The 18,835-nt window shown below is 37.2% G+C and overlaps 2 protein-coding genes and 1 pseudogene across 3 annotated transcripts in view; all 3 read left to right on the forward strand.

The window, feature by feature from the left end:
• Positions 1–3,788, forward strand: part of LOC107600282 (F-BAR and double SH3 domains protein 2-like) — a 102,854-nt gene extending 99,066 nt beyond the window's left edge. For both annotated transcript variants that reach the window (XM_016292135.1, XM_016292142.1), the window contains 4 exons: positions 282–502; positions 1,413–1,584; positions 1,672–1,763; positions 3,502–3,788. In XM_016292135.1, coding sequence (XP_016147621.1) covers positions 282–502; positions 1,413–1,584; positions 1,672–1,763; positions 3,502–3,585 — 569 coding nt within the window. In that variant the 3' untranslated portion in view covers positions 3,586–3,788. The remainder of the gene's footprint in view (positions 1–281; positions 503–1,412; positions 1,585–1,671; positions 1,764–3,501) is intronic.
• A 4,339-nt stretch (positions 3,789–8,127) lies between these two features.
• LOC107600785 (NACHT and WD repeat domain-containing protein 2-like) lies at positions 8,128–11,037 on the forward strand (annotated as a pseudogene).
• A 1,477-nt stretch (positions 11,038–12,514) lies between these two features.
• Positions 12,515–17,602, forward strand: LOC107600794 (40S ribosomal protein S3-like). Its single transcript, XM_016292764.1, has 5 exons — positions 12,515–12,620; positions 13,476–13,610; positions 14,829–15,078; positions 16,521–16,724; positions 16,993–17,602. The coding sequence occupies exons 1-4, from the start codon at positions 12,591–12,593 to the stop codon at positions 16,718–16,720; spliced, it is 615 nt and encodes a 204-aa protein (XP_016148250.1). The 5' UTR covers positions 12,515–12,590; the 3' UTR covers positions 16,721–16,724; positions 16,993–17,602.
• Positions 17,603–18,835: the final 1,233 nt, after the last annotated feature.

An 18,835-nucleotide genomic window follows, 5' to 3' on the forward strand; every position in this document is an offset into this window, starting at 1 on the left:
CTAATTCTGGTTTGGTTGAGGAGAGCCCCCCCCCCCGGGGGTGTACAGCACACACATTAAAGCGCTATATAAATGCATCATTCATTCATTCATAAAACACTTTTGAAAGCTGCAAGTTGTGAAAATGACTTGATCTCAGACCTTTAAACAGTGCGTGCCATTGTAAAGACTGCAAGTCTATCACTCACAGCCTCGCTTGTACCTGCATTAAATCCAGTATGCCGTCTAACCTGACCGAGCTGTATTAATAAACTCTTTCTTTCCTTCTTCGTCTCTCCCAGTGAGTTTTGTCAAGGCCATGTATGACTACGAGGGTCAGACGGATGACGAGCTGTCATTCCCTGAGGGAGCCATCATCCGCATCCTCAACAAGGACAACCAGGAGGACGACGGCTTCTGGGAGGGCGAGTTTAATGGTCGAGTGGGCGTCTTTCCGTCCGTGCTGGTGGAGGACCTGACCGCCTCAGAGAACGGAGACTGTCACTGGGGAACAGACACACAGGTAAGACAACCAGAACTCAGTCTGAGTCTCTATGTCCACACTTACTGTGAGTGGGTTTGATGTCGGATGCCTGGCTGCTTCTTTCCTGTAATCAACATTATCCGGCCACATCAAAAAAGGGGGAAAAAATGGAGCTAATCATGTAAATACAGTCATAATAAAACTGTACTTTAATGTGTACTTTAATCACACGATTCTCTAAAACACTAATTCTGGTTTTTCATATAATGATGCTAAATTATGTTGATTGTTATGCCTAAAATAATAAAAGTTATTTGACAATTAAATGCCTCAATATGATTGAGTTTTCAATAATTTAATAAAACACAGTAAACTACTGTTTATATGTTTGAGGTTGGTAGGATTTTTACAAATGTTTTTGGAAAGAAGGCTTTTATTCTCACCCAGGCTGCATTTATTTGATTAAAAATGCAATCAAAACAGTAATATTGGGAAATATTATTACAATTTAAAATAACAGTTTTCTGAATAAATTAAAAATGTAATTTATTCCTGAGATCAAAGCTGTATTTTCAGCATCATTCCTCCAGTCTTCAGTGTCACATGATCTTCAGAAATCATTCTAATATGCTGATTTGCTGCTCGAGAAACATTATTAATGTTGAAAACAGTTTAAACTAAGTTGAAAACCATTATACATTATTCCTCCGGATACTTAGATGAATAGAAAGTTCAAAAGAACAGCATTTATTTGATATAGAACTATTTTGTAACATTTTAAATGTCTTTACTTTTGATCAATTTAATGCAGTCTTGCTGAATAAAAATATTCTTTTCTTTCACTGACCCCAAATTTTTGAACGCTAGTGTTTGTTAACATTATCTGACATGAAGAGGATCAGAAGGTTTACACAGGGCTTGGTAAGGAGACGTGTGTTGTCGTCTCCAGGTGTCCCCGTGCCAAAGGCTTCATTCATCACTTCCTCCTCTGCCGCTGTATGACCAGCCGCCCTGCAGTCCGTACACGAGCCCCGAGACCAGCAGCGCTCCCTCGCTGCCCCGCTCACCGTCTGTCAACGGAGAACACAAACTGCCCATCCCGCAGAAAGCCGCCGGTCATAGTGAGACACCGTCATGAATCCTGCTGTTACTCTGTGGATTTGTGTCTGCTATGGTTTGAACTTGAGAATGTTTTACATTTGGTTTAGATCACAATTCCAGCTTAAGCCCAGAGAGCCCAGGCTTCTCCCAGCCGCTGAGACTCACTCCAGACGGATCCGGCTCTGGAAAACTCAGACCTGTATGTGAACACTACAGCGCTACAGATTAGCTTTTTTATACTCGATTTGTGAACATCCTGCATTTTAAAGTTATGTGTAAGATTTTGCTGCTTCGTGTTATTTTAGTAAAACTGAGATAACTAATATAGTTTTTATTCATTTTTAAATCATTGTTTTTATTTTAATATTTTCAGTTTTCATTTTAATTGTAGTAAAAGTTGTAATATTTTTGTTGTGTGTTTTTCTCACTTTTATTCATTTTAGTTTTTTGTAAATATGTCTATGGTTTTTAGTCATTTTATTTCAATTTTAGCTTTAGTTATTTTAGTAAATCAAGTTAAACTAAATGAAAATGAGAAATGTTGCCTCTGCAACTAGCTGCAATAAAATAAGTTTGGTTTAAATGTATATTTACACTGCCGTTCAAAGTTTGGGATCAGTAAGACTTGTAATATTTTTTAAAGAAGTCTCTTCTGCTCATCAAGGCTGCATTTATTTGATCAGTAAAAAAAAACCGCATTTATTCAAAATATAAATCTTTTCTAATAATATAAATCTATGTTATCATTCTTATCAATTTAACACATCCTCGCTGAATAAAAGATTTAATTTCTTTCAAAAAAAGAAAGAATAAAAAAAAAAACGTTTTTTTTCCAAACCCCAAACTTTTGAACTGTATTGTTAGAAAAGATTTTTATTTTAAATGAATGCTCTTCTTTTTAACTTTTTATTCATCAAAGAATCCTGAAAAAAAGTATCACAGGTTCCAAAAAAATATTAAGCAGCACAACAGTTTCCAGCACTGATAATAAATCAGCATATTATACTGATTTCTGAAGATCATGTGACACTGAAGACTGGAGGAATGATGCTGAAAATACAGCTGCGCATCACAGGAATACATTAGATTTTAATGTATATTAAAATAGAAAAACATTATTTTACATCATAATAATAATTCCTGAATTTTTGATCAAATAAATGCAGCCTTGATGAGCAGAAGAAACTCATGTAAAAAACATAAAAAATCGCTCTGATCCCAAACTTTTGACCGGTAGTTTATATATATATTATTTTATTTCAGTAAACATTTTATTTCAGTAACAAAAATGCATTTTTATGGTTTTAGTTAACTATAATAACCCTGGCAGTTGCTTACATTTAGAGAAATATATACCAAAAAAACACAGATTGCTAAATGTTGTTTTTTTTCTGAATTACTTTGATTTCAGATGTTACTCACTAGTCCAGATAAATATATATTTTATAACTTATTTTTATAACAGTAACTTCCATTATTATATTTTTTCTATATTTGTAACATTTTATAGATAGAGATTTTTATCTTTGTGAATCTCGTGAATCCCACATACAGACCAGATTTTATCCTCAAAAAAATAACAAATTATATTTTTCATATAAAAAAGTATATTTTCGAGTTAAGATTATTAAGGTTTATTATGATGTTGTTGGTGTTGTTTTACAATCGAGCACTTTTTTCCCACTTATTTCTCATTTTTAAATAATAAAAAAAAAAAATAGTTCATAATTTTTGTATTTAAATAGCTTATAATACATTTATTATTATATATTTACTATTTATTATTATATATTTTTATTGTGTAAATATGATATTATACACGTTATATAAATATCTTTTTTTTTTCTTTTTTTTTGGGGGGGACCTACACATTTTCACTTGTGAATATAATACAGGCTAGCTGTTCTCTATTAAACCCTGTTATTTTATGTGTCTAGGTTCGGGCGGCACCTCCTCCTCCAAAGCAGCACGCGCGCAGACAGGTGGAGAAAACCGAAGAGGTGGAGATCACGCTGGTGTAGAGCTCCGCCCTAGTGGACTGAGAACAAGCCCTATCTGACCTCTAACCCCTCCCACTCCTCACGGATGCCCTATGAGCATCCTTAGATCCCCGAGGGGGCGGAGAACAGCATCTCAAAGGCATCCCTTTTTCATAAAATACAAACACCTCTTTTGGCGTCACAGACTGTTTGGTGCCTTAAACCGCTTTCATGCCAAACTCTAATCCTTGTATTCGTAATGACTTTATCGTGCAACGGGAACTTGTTTAAAACTTTAATTCACCCAATGGCTGTTCAGTTTTGCAAAATCATGGTCGATGTGTAAGTGTGCATCTAAAAACACAGAAAGGAATCGAATACAAGGGTTTAGCAAGAGTTTCAAAAGAGGCTACACTTGCACATCCATCTCTTCAGTGGCTTTTGAAGAGCCAAACATGCAATACTAGGAATTCTGGGATGTGAAAAAGGGGTCAGCCACGAATAGTCCTACCATTTACGTATATTTCATATGTAATAGCACAGTACATTACTGTCGTCATAGGAATGTTATATTCACGTTAAACATTACAGATCATAACGGAGAAAGGGAACTGTACATAAAAGGCTACAAGGAAAAAGAGCGGTAGAGGAAAAAGAGGAGAACGAGGGTTAAAAAGAGAGGAAGGCTGGTTACTTCGCTCTTCTTTTTTCTTTTTTTTTTCATCGGTTTAGCTTCTTTCTGTCTTGTGTTGGTCCGGAAAAATAAAAGTACTAACTACATAGCTATATCCTTTTTCTCAACTTTTCATTAAGAAGACCAGTGTTTGTATGCATTACTAATATTTAGTCCTCAGAAAGGCGTGCGAGAGCGTGTGTCTCTGAGCCGGGGACGGAGAATATTCTGCGTCTGTAATCATGGAAATATACTGATCAATATACAAGTATCAGTTAAAGTGCTTTTCCAGCCTAACGCATTTCTCATTGTCACGTGTCGGCACTGCGGAGGACTGAACGGATGTGTTGTGTTTCTTTTATGGCAGTGTTTAGGATGAATGTGATGGGAGAGATTCCCTCCAACAAGCACAGAAAAGGTGGATCATCATGGGGATTTTTCATTTTAATTATTGCCAATGAACGCAAACCTATTATCGTGTCCTAAGTGCATTTCCTCCCTACAAGGGGCAGCTATGTTGTTGTTTTTTTTTGCAGTTGAAGAGACATTTCATCTTAAATAAGCAATGCCTGTTAATGTTTCATTTTCATTCATTTCCACAGTATTTTCATGCATATCTTGAACTTTTTCTGAAGTTTCAGTGCTTCGACCCCTCAATTTGAACTTTTTTTTTTAATGTCTGTGTATCCCAGCTGCCTCTTTTGGATGATGAAGCTGCCCGGCGTCGTGTTTTTGATCTCGTTAGAGAGTGACTGATTGTAGTTTTCCCATAACGTTTGAAAGAGAACAGAGTTATTATGTTGATTCCATAATATAGACAGTGGAAGGAATTTTTAAAAATCCATTTTGTGAAATGGTACCATAGTTCTGTTAAGCAGGAACAGGGTCATCACCAAAAGTACGTGTGCGAGACGTGGGAGGGGAAAAAACGAGTTTTTTTAATCCGAGCGGAAGATGTTTGAGTATCTTCCCTTTGTTTCTATTTTCCTCTGTCACAAGCTATTTTCTTGTTGATCTCATTGAGATCTTTTGAATGTTATCAAACTTGTTTTGAAGTTTATGGTTAGAGGTTAAAGCCCATTGTGTCAAAAACGAACGCAAATTTTGATATTTTAATTTGCTTTTTTTTTTAAATTGCGCTCCCAGTTTTCTTGGCCAGTTTCAACTCTTTGGAGCTTCTTCAATAGCATTAGCTGCATATTCTAGTTGTTATTTCTAAAGTGATTTTATATGCATTTATTAAAATTTGAAGGTGATTCCGAGCTGCTAGACAAAAAACAGATGGAATAACAACAATTGACTGTTGCTGCAGTGACAATATCAGAGAACAGGTGAAAAATATTCTTTCTGCATATTATTAGCTGTAAAATTATTTGTATTTATTGTGTACAAATGTTAAATAATAAAATTGGGGAAAGTGCTTCTGTTTAGTTTGTTTCTGTTTTCTGACGTAACCAGATGTGAATACATAAATTGCAACTTCAAATATTTTATTTCTTTATTTTATAAGTTGTATTTATTTAATGTTTAGTGTTTATTTTCATAGAAAATTTATATTTATAACTATATTCAGCCCCACATTTTAGTAAAATAGCTGCAAAACATGCAAACCTATTACATAGGTAGTCGTAAAAACAAAATACAGCTTATATTATTTTTTCTAAGTGGACAAACATTTGAAGACAAAGACATTTGAACATCTAAAGGTTAAATACCTCCTTTCACAATATGTTTAAAGAAAACTTTTCTTATGAATATGAAATTTAATATTGGTATTTTTTTTCTGAAATTACATTTTTTATTTTTTTATTTTAATGTTTAATTTAAATAACTTTTAAATTAATTCACATTTTGTACTACTTCCTGTAGGAAGTGTTTAGAATGTTTTAAAATGCATTTAACGTCTAGAGTGTGTTTTTGCCGGATGATATCGGACTGTTTTATCAGTTTTCAAAAAAGTGGGCGGTTCTCCCGGAGTTCCATGTAAATAACAGGGAACAGTTTCCTGCTGGGAAATGAGATGCAAGGCAAAACATGCGGTTGCCCTCCTCGCCTTCATCCTTTCTCCAGCCACAGGGTAATGAGTGCAGATTTTTCACATATTTCAATATAATTAAGAATCTTACTTATATACAGTATTTAATAATTAAGTACCAGCACATCTATTAATGAATGAAATGTTGCATTTGGTTTTATTTGTGAAATGTTCTGTCTTTATGAATGTTCCTAAAATGCATCCCAAGGGATGGTGTAGTTTAGAGGTTAAATCATCATAAATAAAGAATTATTAACAAAAAAAAACACACATGCACATTTAATATGCGCATGTGCAAATGAGATTTGATAGTCATGCTGGTTTGGAATGACATGAGGATCAATAAATGACAGTATTTAAATATTTTAAGTGAACTATTCCTTTGAAACTTGATTCATCAGGAAATTACTGGATTGTGAAAAGTGGTCTGGAGGGGAGGGGTTGCAAAATAATGTGGAGCAAGGTATTATTTTCATAAAAGATTAAGACTTTTTCCATTTGAAATAACACACCAATGACGTGTTCACAGTAAGATGAGAAAATAAAAAAAGTAACTTGTGTAGTTTGAGTGACGAATGGAGCTCAAACGTAGTTCAGGCAGTATCAGCTGACGCTCAGCTGATTGTAACTCCTTCCACTACAATTAAATAAGAGATATAAGTTCATCCATACTCAAACTTGCATTAGTCTGTCGCACAGACATGTGCTTACCCTCCTCCATCCCCAGCTCCTCCTTATACAGGCACATGATCACTGAGCGTCTTGTCCATGGAAATCATCTATCAGCTCATCGTTGCTAATCTTGTCGTCTCATTTACAGACCTGTATCACTTCTGCATGGAATTTTATATCTGTTCTATTTCTAAACAAAAATTCTGGTAATTGCATTAGGCTTCGGGGGTTTCAAACCTCAGTGAGGTTTGCTTGAGGACAGCTCAGAATCTGAACCCTTCAGAGCAAAGTCTGTCACCAAAATAATGTCAGACTCAGGACCTCTATAATAATCTTAATCAAGCAGAGTGGTCTTGACTGAAATAAAAAAAAAATCTGGACTAGAAAACAATGAGTAAAAGTTGACTCATGTAAACTCTGTTGCAGAATCTGTGGTTGAGACGAGGTTACTAAGGCAGAGAGTTTTGCCCAAACTGAGGGAATACTGCAGATGCACATATGGAGTTGAGTTCAGAGTGAGCAAACGTCCATCATTCTTTTTTCATCATCTTCTGTCAGTATGTAAAGCATTTGATCAGCTTGGAAACAATCTAATTCTGCGAATCTGAACCCTTCAGAGCAAAGTCTGTCACCAAAATAATGTCAGACTCAGGACCTCTATAATAATCTTAATCAAGCAGAGTGGTCTTGACTGAAATAAAAAAAAAAATCTGGACTAGAAAACAATGAGTAAAAGTTGACTCATGTAAACTCTGTTGCAGAATCTGTGGTTGAGACGAGGTTACTAAGGCAGAGAGTTTTGCCCAAACTGAGGGAATACTGCAGATGCACATATGGAGTTGAGTTCAGAGTGAGCAAACGTCCATCATTCTTTTTTCATCATCTTCTGTCAGTATGTAAAGCATTTGATCAGCTTGGAAACAATCTAATTCTGAAGAATATTATAGTTGTGTTGCTTCCAGCTGACAATAACAAATTATTTTTCCCACAATCAATTGTGTTTTAATCCATAAACATGAATAAATAATGGTTATTTCTTTCATTGGAACATTGAGCATGTGACAGGCCCTCCTACTGTCTCATTATCTAAACATCATGCATTTTTAATTGTGCAAATGACAAAAGACTGACTGGGTTAGTATTGATCTTTTCTTGTTAACATTATTTCTATACTGCTTTCTAAAAGCATGTCAGTAGACAGTTTATGGCGTATAAAACACTGTGGTTGTTTTGGCCAATAGTTTGGGATCTAGGCCACCAACACAAAGTCTCCCTGACCGCAAGATCACCATCCAAGAATCCTTTGGGGCTCATCATAGATGGTCTTGACCAACTGCCAAAGACTGATGGACAACTCGACTTGACATTACTTCCCGAATCATTAGCTCCAAATGTAAAGCTTATCATTTCAATCAATGTAAACAGGCCTACCCTTCTTGCTACTCTGAAGATGTATTACCCAGATTCATCTGTGTTCTGGGAGTTGCAAGAAGTAGAAAATAAAAGCTGCAGCCAGCTACTGACAACACTTCTTCAGGAGTCCAACAGAAAGATCACCTCAGGCCAACAGATGTATGTGAATCAGGCGTTTAAGAAATGCCCTTTCCCACTACATGTGCAACTCCTTTATAGACAGGCAATCCATTGGAAGTCAGAGTTTGAGATTACGGAGAACTCTTTGATCCAAGAGGCCCATAATAACATTGTTCTGATGTTTGATCATCTGGAGAAGAAGCATGGGAAAGCTGTAGTCTCCAAAGCTTTAAGCTATCTTGCTTTGGCCAGGTACGGCATGACCGCAACTGAGCTGACTGATGTTCTTTCTTGTGATGATGAAGTTCTTGCATCTTTCCTTCCACCAGGCGATGGCGTACCGCTCACAGTGAGGGATCCTGAAGTTTCTGTGAATAGTCTTCTTTCAGACTTGAGGGGGTTTCTAGTGCTGAGGAACATTTTAGGTACCCAAACTCTTTTCTGGGTCAGCAAACACTTCCCTTTGGTTGTACAGTATGTAAGAGGTACCTGTGCTCACAGGAAACATGTCAGAAGACACATCATGTGCTGTCACACTATTTCAGTGGCAAATGGCACAGCAAAGCCTTTGATCATCAATGAAGACATGAAAATGCCAAGCTCTTCAGATGTCCCACAGAACTTTAACATTGACAGACAAGTACCAAGTCAACCTTGCATCTTTTCTCCTCCTTTCTACTTCTCTACTGCCAAGAGTCCATCAGCAAGAACACATCCCAATTTGAGGAAACTCCACATACTCCCTTTCCATTTGTTGAAAAGTGGGAGAATTGAGGAGCTTGGCAACCAAATGATTTTTCAAGAATACCTTCAGGCAATGCTGCAGGCAGAACTGGCTGACGAACTCTTTCTGTGGCTTGAGAGGACATCTCAGTTGGTGTTTCCCGGGGAACTTCAGCTACTCCACATCATCTTGAGATCTTCAGCTTGTCTACTGAGGAACAACCCTGCCGATCTGTCAACAGTACTCCAAACTCCTTCCTTATCTGAATGTTTTTCCTGCATTGGAAGAATGTGTTAATTTGCCATGGTCTAAATGTATAATCCCAAAAAATCGAGTGTATACTGTGTTGCCTCCAGTTCCTTCAGGCCCTTATACCAACTGTATACTGCAAGAGTCGACAGCTTCCCGGATCATACAGTCAGCTGGTTCATCCTGTGGCACTGTGGTGGTTGTACTGGAAAATGGAACCGCTTGGGTTTGTAATGGAGGTATATTTGAAGGCTTCAAACTAACCCAGTCCTCTAATCTGCAGTTCACATGTGTCAGTAGCTCGGGAAACACATTCCTTCTGAGCACCCATTATGGTAAACTTGTCTTGTGGGAAGCAGGGGTTAGCACACAGCCTCAAGAAATTCAAACCCAAAACAGGGAAAACACCTTTCTTGAGGGTATCTTGTTGTCTACTGACAAACTATTTGTGTGGTGGAAAGGACAAAACATTGTTAGCGTATTTGTTGATGGGGAGGAAAATTCCGAACTGCACTGCACTTATGAGATAACCTGTGTGTCATGTTCTGAGGAAGGTGATATAATTTACTGTGGACAGAATGAAAGTTCTGTGACAATATTTGACTGGTCCAATGGCCAACTTCTAGCCACCTTTACTTGTCCAAAAGAAATGCCATTAATTGATATGATTCTCTCTGAGGGTGACGGGATGATTACATGTGTAGATCAAGCAGGAAACGCGTTTGCTTGGAATCTTGAGATTATAACAGAACCAGTTCTGATTTGTGAGAACCACTGCACAACAAGGTGTTAAACACAGACTACAAAGGAGACAACGTTCTCCTAATATGTAAAAAGCAACAAATGCAACTTATTGACATTCATCAAATTGATGTACTTGACCAATTCATCAATCCCCCAAGAGGCAAAACATTTAAGCAAGCCATAATGGATCAAAACTCACACTTCATCCTTGCTTTACTGTGCAACTGCCCGTTTCTGCTGGTCTGGAATTGTGCCTCTGGCCAGTGTGTGTTGAGTCTGGACACTGCAAACTGTCAAGCTATTAAACTTCTGAAATGTGGGGCTACTTACCTGGCACCAAAAACAAGTGTAAGTGTTCTTATTTGGTACATGGATCTCATTACAGCTTCAGCATTGGCACCGAAATCTGGAAAGAGGGTGGAGATGGTGGCTGTGGGATCTCATGGAGAAAGTTGTTACTCTTCAGATGGATCCGAACTTGTTTGGAAGTTGGGGGTATCAAGTGGCAAAGTGAAAGGCCGCTTCCTTCACCAAGGTACTGTGGAGTCTATGACTGTCTCTGGAGATGGCAACTAGCTTGTGAGTACTGCAACTGGAGACATATATGTCTGGGAAACCAGGAGTGGGGAAAATATTTACAGAATCTCTGGTAGTCAAGCTTACAAGGTTGTAATAACACCCAAGGGCAACCCCTCTACACTAACTGTTTCTGATTATTTTTTTGTGTATGTGGGGTTTTATGCTGGCTCTGTTGGAGTTTATGCTGTTAATGACACCAAGATAGGTAAAAACAGCCGGAAGGAGGATTTTCAAAGCCCAAGACTTTTGTGTCCATTGGATGAGCAATTCATTTGTTCGCCGTAAAACCTAACCTTACTTGGGTTGAATTGCCCCTGCAATTGTATTAAATAGTTCCAATGTGTATTTTTACATTGTTCTAATGTGCTAAGACTACACTTGTGATATGTGTTATACATACTGTATGTTTATCATAATAAAAAAAAAAATTAAATGTTCATTTGTCTCATATACCTTAGGACTCAAAAAGATGAAGAAAGCTGTATGAAAATTTAAGCTGTACATTTCTTTAAAACTAGCTCACAGAGTATCACAATATAATATTTACTGTATTATATCTTTTTTTCTATTATCCACTTACTGTTTGTTTTTATTTATTTATTGTATTGTTGACTTGCATATCCACAGAGCATGATTTTGTTCACTTTGTATTCTATAGAATGAGTTTGTTTTGTATTAAAGCTAGAAAATAGTTTTTTATATATATATAATGTGTTTAAAAAAAAATTAAATGTTCATTTGTCTCATATACCTTAGGACTCAAAAAGATGAAGAAAGCTGTATGAAAATTTAAGCTGTACATTTCTTTAAAACTAGCTCACAGAGTATCACAATATAATATTTACTGTATTATATCTTTTTTTCTATTATCCACTTACTGTTTGTTTTTATTTATTTATTGTATTGTTGACTTGCATATCCACAGAGCATGATTTTGTTCACTTTGTATTCTATAGAATGAGTTTGTTTTGTATTAAAGCTAGAAAATAGTTTTTTATATATATATAATGTGTTTTAATGTAGTTTTTAGAGTTACTTGGGCCGATAAATAATAAAGAAAATCATATTTCATCACAGGCTATTGATCTTACCTTAATAACTTCATGCAAACACACACGTTTAGCCTATCTATGTATCCTATTAAAACATTTGTTACGAAACATTGAAAACATATCCAATTAAAACACTTGTTTGAAGGACGGCGATGTGATGAACTACAGCATGTGATGGGAGAACTACAGTTCCCATCACCACACACACACAGTCATACGGAAGTTATTCGTTACCATAAACGCACTTCCGCTACGCTGCCAATTCCTTTTCTGTCCGCGGCCTCCGTCAAGATGGCGGTGCAAATCTCTAAGAAGAGAAAGGTTGGTGCGAATCTCATTTCAAAGTTGTGTAAGGAAAGCACAGGAGTGCAAAATAAGAGAGGCACATGATTACTATGTTACTTAACTATAGTCGAAGCGGTTCAGATGAGGATTTAATAAGGATGTATGGATGGATTGAGTCGGATGCTGCCGGCACTGAATCTGAAGTGAAACATGGCAGATGAAGCTCAGCGGACTTTCGTATTTGAGCGGTTCAAATATATATATAATACAATACAGAAGTGATATTTAAGTAGTTTATGCTGGCGTTAGTATGACTGCTGGAAATAAAACATATCCAATTAAAACACTAGTTTGAAGGACGGCGATGTGATGAACTACAGCATGTGATGGGAGAACTACAGTTCCCATCACCACACACACAGTCATACGGAAGTGATTCGTTACCATAAACGCACTTCCGCTACGCTGCCAATTCCTTTCCTGTCCGCGGCCTCCGTCAAGATGGCGGTGCAAATCTCTAAGAAGAGAAAGGTTGGTACGAATCTCATTTCAAAGTTGTGTAAGGAAAGCACAGGAGTGCAAAATAAGAGAGGCACATGATTACTATGTTACTTAACTATAGTCGAAGCGGTTCAGATGAGGATTTAATAAGGATGTATGGATGGATTGAGTCGGATGCTGCCGGCACTGAATCTGAAGTGAAACATGGCAGATGAAGCTCAGCGGACTTTCGTATTTGAGCGGTTCAAATATATATATAATACAATACAGAAGTGATATTTAAGTAGTTTATGCTGGCGTTAGTATGACTGCTGGAAATTGACACTATGGACTATATATTGTAGGGATGTAACGATTACCCGCTTGACGATAAATCGTGATAAAATACCCCACGGTTAGTATTACCGTTTAATATTTTAATTATCACTATAACCGTATTCGATTACCGCGATTTGAACAACTGAGGATAAATAAATACCGTACTGCACAGGGCTCCAGTGTGCGACCAAATGGGTGTATTTTGCGATCATTTTTATTGTAGTTATGCAAACTAAAAATAAAATTTTATTTGTTGATTTTAAATGTAAAACGATTTGTGTCTGTACTTTTTGAACATCTCCAGCACATTTTAACAATACCGTGATAATACTGATAACCGTGATCATTTTGGTCACTATAATCGTGATAAGAAATGTTCATACTGTTACATCCCTAATATATTGTTAACTATATAAGCGTTTGTACATGTGTTACTCTGCATATAGTGTCATTTTTGATTGACATTTGTGGCATTTAATATTGCAAGCAAGATGTTACTGTTCATATAAAACTCACGTTTTATTTCTGCATCAGAAGACCTTAATCGCTTTAATGTTTATCTATCAGTTTGTGTCGGATGGCATCTTCAAAGCCGAGCTGAATGAGTTTCTGACCCGAGAGCTGGCCGAGGATGGGTACTCCGGTGTGGAGGTCCGTGTCACGCCAACAAGAACAGAAATCATCATCCTAGCCACCAGGTGTGCACTGCTTACACGCATTTCAGTGTATTTCCATTACTTTACATGTTTAACGTGCATTTAAACCATTGACATGGGTTAACTCGGGATGCACCAATACCATTTTTCCAGAATCGATCCTATACCAGAAGTTCCGAGTATCTGCCGATACGTTACTGACACAGTTTTTTTTTTTTTAAATCAGTGTAGATTTTCTATACTTAAATGTTTGTTGACCTGGTCATCACTCTTTTGTGTGTTAAAGGTGGGGTAAGTGATTTCTGGTAGCCAATGTTGACATTTGAAATCACCAAAACAAACACGCCCCTACCCCAAAAGGGTCTCGCCCCTATTTTGATAGCTCCGCCCCACACATACGTACACAACCCAGGAAACGATTAGTTCTGTGAAACAAAGCAAAACCAATGATACATCGTGTCTACACCGGACGCGAGTGGCACGGCGCGACAAAATACTATAGAACTCATTATAATCAGTTATGCTGTCTACACCATAGATATATTTAAATATCTATGGTCTACACTGGATGCGGCACGACACGACAAATCCCCGACAGAAAACTGCTGCTGCTTTCTATTCATGACGTATTGACGCATTTCAAATGATTTTCAATGGTCGCATTGTCGCGTCCAGTGTACTAGACAGACTTTAGCGGTTGCAGCGCAGACACGGTGTTACTCACCCATCGAGAAGAAACAAAGCAACCTCGGCGTCCGATCGCAGGCCTTCTGCTCCTTGAGTTCTCTCCAGCGCTGGAAAGCTGATCCGATATTTACACGGGTCCTACTTTTTGCCTTAAGCCTTCGGTTGTTCCGCAGACGGTTTCCTTTTTCTTGTTTTATCCGCCATCTCTTGTTTCTGTCGCTCGGCTCAGACTGAACGCTCTCTCCACTGCTGATTGGCTACAAGTTTGTTTTGCTATTCGGCCCGAATCAGTTTTCTAAAGCGTTTTTGAAAAATTGCTTACGAGCAAAATTGCTTTCAACACAATCTATTCTACTAAATATGGTTTAAATCTTCTTTAAACTTCATTTTAAAGAAACATAGCAAATGAAAATGTATATTCATAATTTATGACAAAAATATTGTTGTAAACTAGGTTAGTGGATAATTCAGCAGCAAAAGTTACTCTAGAAAAAATCATGAGTGCACAATTTTGCACAAATGGCAGTATCGGAGCTGATACACGGAACGCAGGCAGCGCGTTTTCTTTGGAATCCAGATTATTTTTCTTTTCTTTTTCCTGTGCCTTTTTGATTTGGATGTCATGCTTGTTCTTCTCAGGGCCTGCTACGGTGTTCTGCGCTTCATCATGGAGAGCGGGGCCAAGGGTTGTGAGGTGGTTGTTTCTGGTAAACTGAGAGGTCAGAGAGCCAAATCCATGAAGTTCGTGGATGGCCTGATGATCCACAGCGGAGACCCAGTTAACTATTACGTCGACACTGCTGTCCGCCACGTACTGCTCCGACAGGGTGAGTAAGATTAAATGGACTGATGGTTCTCTGGAAGTTTAATTTGTGTCGGATCTTTAGCAAATTGTCACTTCACAGTTTATTAGGGGGCCTGTGGAAATGTTAAAGAGAAAAAGTGTGGGAAATTATAAAAATGGATTCAAATGAGTACAGTAATACAAGTAGGAAAAATTTAATTACTCAAACTACGTATTTTCTAAATATTAATCATTTTAGACAATATTCATATGAACTATATTTGTCAGATCTTAAGCAAATTGTTGCATTTTAATGGGGGAAATGTTAAGAGAAACTGTAAAAAAAAAAAATTTATTAAATGAGAATACAGTGTATTACAGTACAATACGAGTAGAATAAAATGCAAGTTAAACAAAAATGTTTAAAAATGATTTCAGATATTCAGGAGTTTGTCAAATATTGAGTAAATTATTGCATTATTTTGCAAGGGGGTCTGTGAAAATGTTTAGAGAAACTAAAAAAAATTGATTAAATAAAGAGTTAGTGTTACTGTACTATAAATAGAAAACAACAGCATAACTTAATAAAACTAATTATTTTAGACGTAATATTCATGAGCACTATGGATTTTCATTTGTCAAATCTTGAGCAAAGTGTATTAGTGTAAAAAATGTAAAAAAAAATACAGATTTTTATAATTAGATTTTAAATATTTGTTGTCTTTGGCATCTAAAAGATTGAAAACCTTTTATTTTACGCACTGATTTTAATCACTATTGCAGTAAGATGGGAACATAGTTGAAACAAACCTTTTTCTATGAGTTTATATTGAATCGAGCGCTTGTGACTCAAATTGAAATCAAATCAGAAAGTCTGGGAACAGAAATGTGTATCATCTCAAATACTTGGATTTTAATGTGCAAACCTGTTGCCTTATAAAACTATACGGTTTAGCATGACACCTCAGTTGTCTTAACATATTGAGTAACTAACCATTGTTCCAAATTTAATTTCAGAAGCATATAGATCTTCCCTTCAGTGATTATATACTGAACCAGAGTTGGATTGTTTCGGAAGAGTCCAGTTCTGGCTCCTCAGAGCAGTGTGATGGTATAAATGCGTTAGTCTGAGAAGCTTCTGAATGCATGCTTTCAAACGTGTGGGGGAAACTCGTGGGATGGTGTTATACTGATTTCTAGTCACCGTTAATATATCCTTGTGATTCTGTCGGTCAGCTGACCTCCACGTTCCCTTCAGTGATGATACGATGACGAGTCGGATCGAGGCCCGTCTCTGAGGATTCTGGCTCAGGCTCACGTTCTGTGCGTCAGACTTCAGTTCCTCAGAGATCACGTGTCCTCTTAGATTGAAGATATAGAGGCATTTGTCTGAGAAGGGTTTTTAAAAAATTTTTTTTATCTTGCTGACTAGTTCTTGTCTTATCTAGTTTTTTGTAATGTGTCCCTGTGATTGTCTTCATGTAGGTGTGCTTGGAATCAAGGTGAAAATCATGCTTCCCTGGGATCCCAGCGGCAAGATCGGCCCCAAGAAGCCCCTGCCTGACCACGTCAGCATCGTGGAGCCCAAAGACGAGGTCCTGCCCACCACCCCGGTGTCCGAACAGAAGGCGGCCAAGCCCGAGGCCCCAGTCATGCCACAGGGAGCCCCAGTGTCAACCCCATAAAGGGGTAAGACCTAAAAACCCCAAACTGACCTCCACGTTCCCTTCAGTGATGATACGATGACGAGTCGGATCGAGGCCCGTCTCTGAGGATTCTGGCTCAGGCTCACGTTCTGTGCGTCTGACTTCAGTTCCTCAGAGATCACGTGTCCTCTTAGATTGAAGATGTAGAGGCATTTGTCTGAGAAGGGTTTTTCCTTGCTGACTAGTTTTGTCTTTGATGCTTTTTTTTTTTGTTGCTTTTTTTTCTAACAAGATGTTTTTGTCTCTTCCAGGTCATCGATGGAAGACTTACACTTTTCTGTATAAAAAAATAAATAAAATGAGAAATGGGGAAATATCGTGTTTTCATTCACTTCAAATGAGCAATGCTGTTTTAAAGACGTTATGATTGCAGTACATGGAAGTTTTAGTAGCTTTTAACACATTTGAGAGTGATCTACCTGAAGATGTTAAACATAACCGTGAGCAGCAGAATGCAGTTGGAAGTCAATGTCATCCTGTAGGTCATGTTAACGGTAGACGCTTCGACAATGTCAGATGTGACCGCTGCTTAAAACAACTTTTATTGATCTACTTCATTTATAAAGCAGAGTGTTTAATTGTAATGAAATCGTGACATTATGGGGGGGGGGACTTAAATATAATGTTGCATTGAGTGATTTTATATATTTGACTCCATAGCCCCTCATTGCACAATATTCAAAGGCCTCGTGACCTTCCCAGCTGTATGGTATTTTCTGACTAAGAATTAATGAGACATATATATATATACATTACATATTTATATTCAACCACAATTTCTATCGGATTGAATGTTTTAGAGCGGTTTTAAGTTTGGAAATGGCACTTTTAAAATGAAGTTAAATTAAAGAAATCTTGATTTAATTTTTTTATGCTTTTAATGTTAATTATTTGAAGTCATTGTCCCTTTAGAGAGCCACTGCTCTAGAGGTCTTGAGTTGCGTTCTGTTTAATGGCTACTCTTAACCTGAAGCAAACCTTCCTGTAAAAGTGCTGAGTGATTACTATACTTGTATACAATGGTATTTACATCGTACTACAATGGTACATGTCTAAAACAAACAGCGTTTAAAGCCCTTTTTGTCAGTGGACTGTTGAATTAAACGGTTTAAGAACCATTTTCAGTGTTTTAACCATTTTTTTAAGAGAAGGCAGCAGTGCCGTGTGTGTGTGTGTGTGTGTGTAATGGGTGGGTCTTGTACAGTTTCTCACACACCTGATTCACAGCCTGAGCTGCTGCTATCTGCCTGAAGAACAGAAGTTTCAGCGGAAGATCATGAGTTTGCCGGACTATAAATCGTCTGGAAAGCAGTCCTCAGCACCGGTGCAGTCGGTAAGACATTGTATATGAACTAAAAGAAATATTTACATTAGAAAGTGGAATGTTACTTTGTAACATTTTCATCGAGAATGTTCCGTTTCATGTAACAGCTGTTCTGTGTTGGCTATTCTTTCGAATCGCCTGAGATTCGGTTTTTGACAGATTACAGCTATGTCTGTGTCGTCGCGTGCTGTTGAGTTGTTTTGAACGCCCTGCGCTGTGCTAAATACACGATACTTCTCCAGTAACAAGAAACTAGTAGTGTATGCTTAAGGCGGACGCTTGTAAAAGATTAAACCAAGTCTTTTCAAAACGAGATTAATAAAATGATTTTAAAAAACCAAATACTGAGAATGTAGTATCTAACATTAATGGCATGTTCTGTCAGTAAATCTTTTAGCAAAGTTTTTCCAGAGAGAACTAAATGCATGGTGTTATTATTTTATATACACAAACACTACTTCATGGTAGTGTCACAATAGTGCATATGTTATATAAATATAACAATCTTTGCTTTAATTTTAGAACACTTTTCTGTATAAAAAAATAAATAAAATGAGAAATGGGGAAATATCGTGTTTTCATTCACTTCAAATGAGCAATGCTGTTTTAAAGACGTTATGATTGCAGTACATGGAAGTTTTAGTAGCTTTTAACACATTTGAGAGTGATCTACCTGAAGATGTTAAACATAACCGTGAGCAGCAGAATGCAGTTGGAAGTCAATGTCATCCTGTAGGTCATGTTAACAGTAGACGCTTCGACAATGTCAG

Source organism: Sinocyclocheilus grahami, unplaced genomic scaffold (genome assembly GCF_001515645.1).
Source record: "Sinocyclocheilus grahami isolate Dianchi unplaced genomic scaffold, SAMN03320097.WGS_v1.1 scaffold14.1, whole genome shotgun sequence".
In the NCBI taxonomy this organism is placed as follows: domain Eukaryota; kingdom Metazoa; phylum Chordata; class Actinopteri; order Cypriniformes; family Cyprinidae; genus Sinocyclocheilus; species Sinocyclocheilus grahami.

Bases quoted from the DNA above. Each gene is read 5' to 3' on its own strand.
- LOC107600794 (XM_016292764.1), top strand. From the start codon at position 12,591: ATGGCGGTGCAAATCTCTAAGAAGAGAAAG. The intron at 12,621-13,475 runs GTTGGTACGAAT...TTTATCTATCAG, and splicing joins AAATCTCTAAGAAGAGAAAG to TTTGTGTCGGATGGCATCTT. The intron at 13,611-14,828 runs GCACTGCTTACA...TTTGGAATCCAG, and splicing joins TCATCCTAGCCACCAGGTGT to ATTATTTTTCTTTTCTTTTT.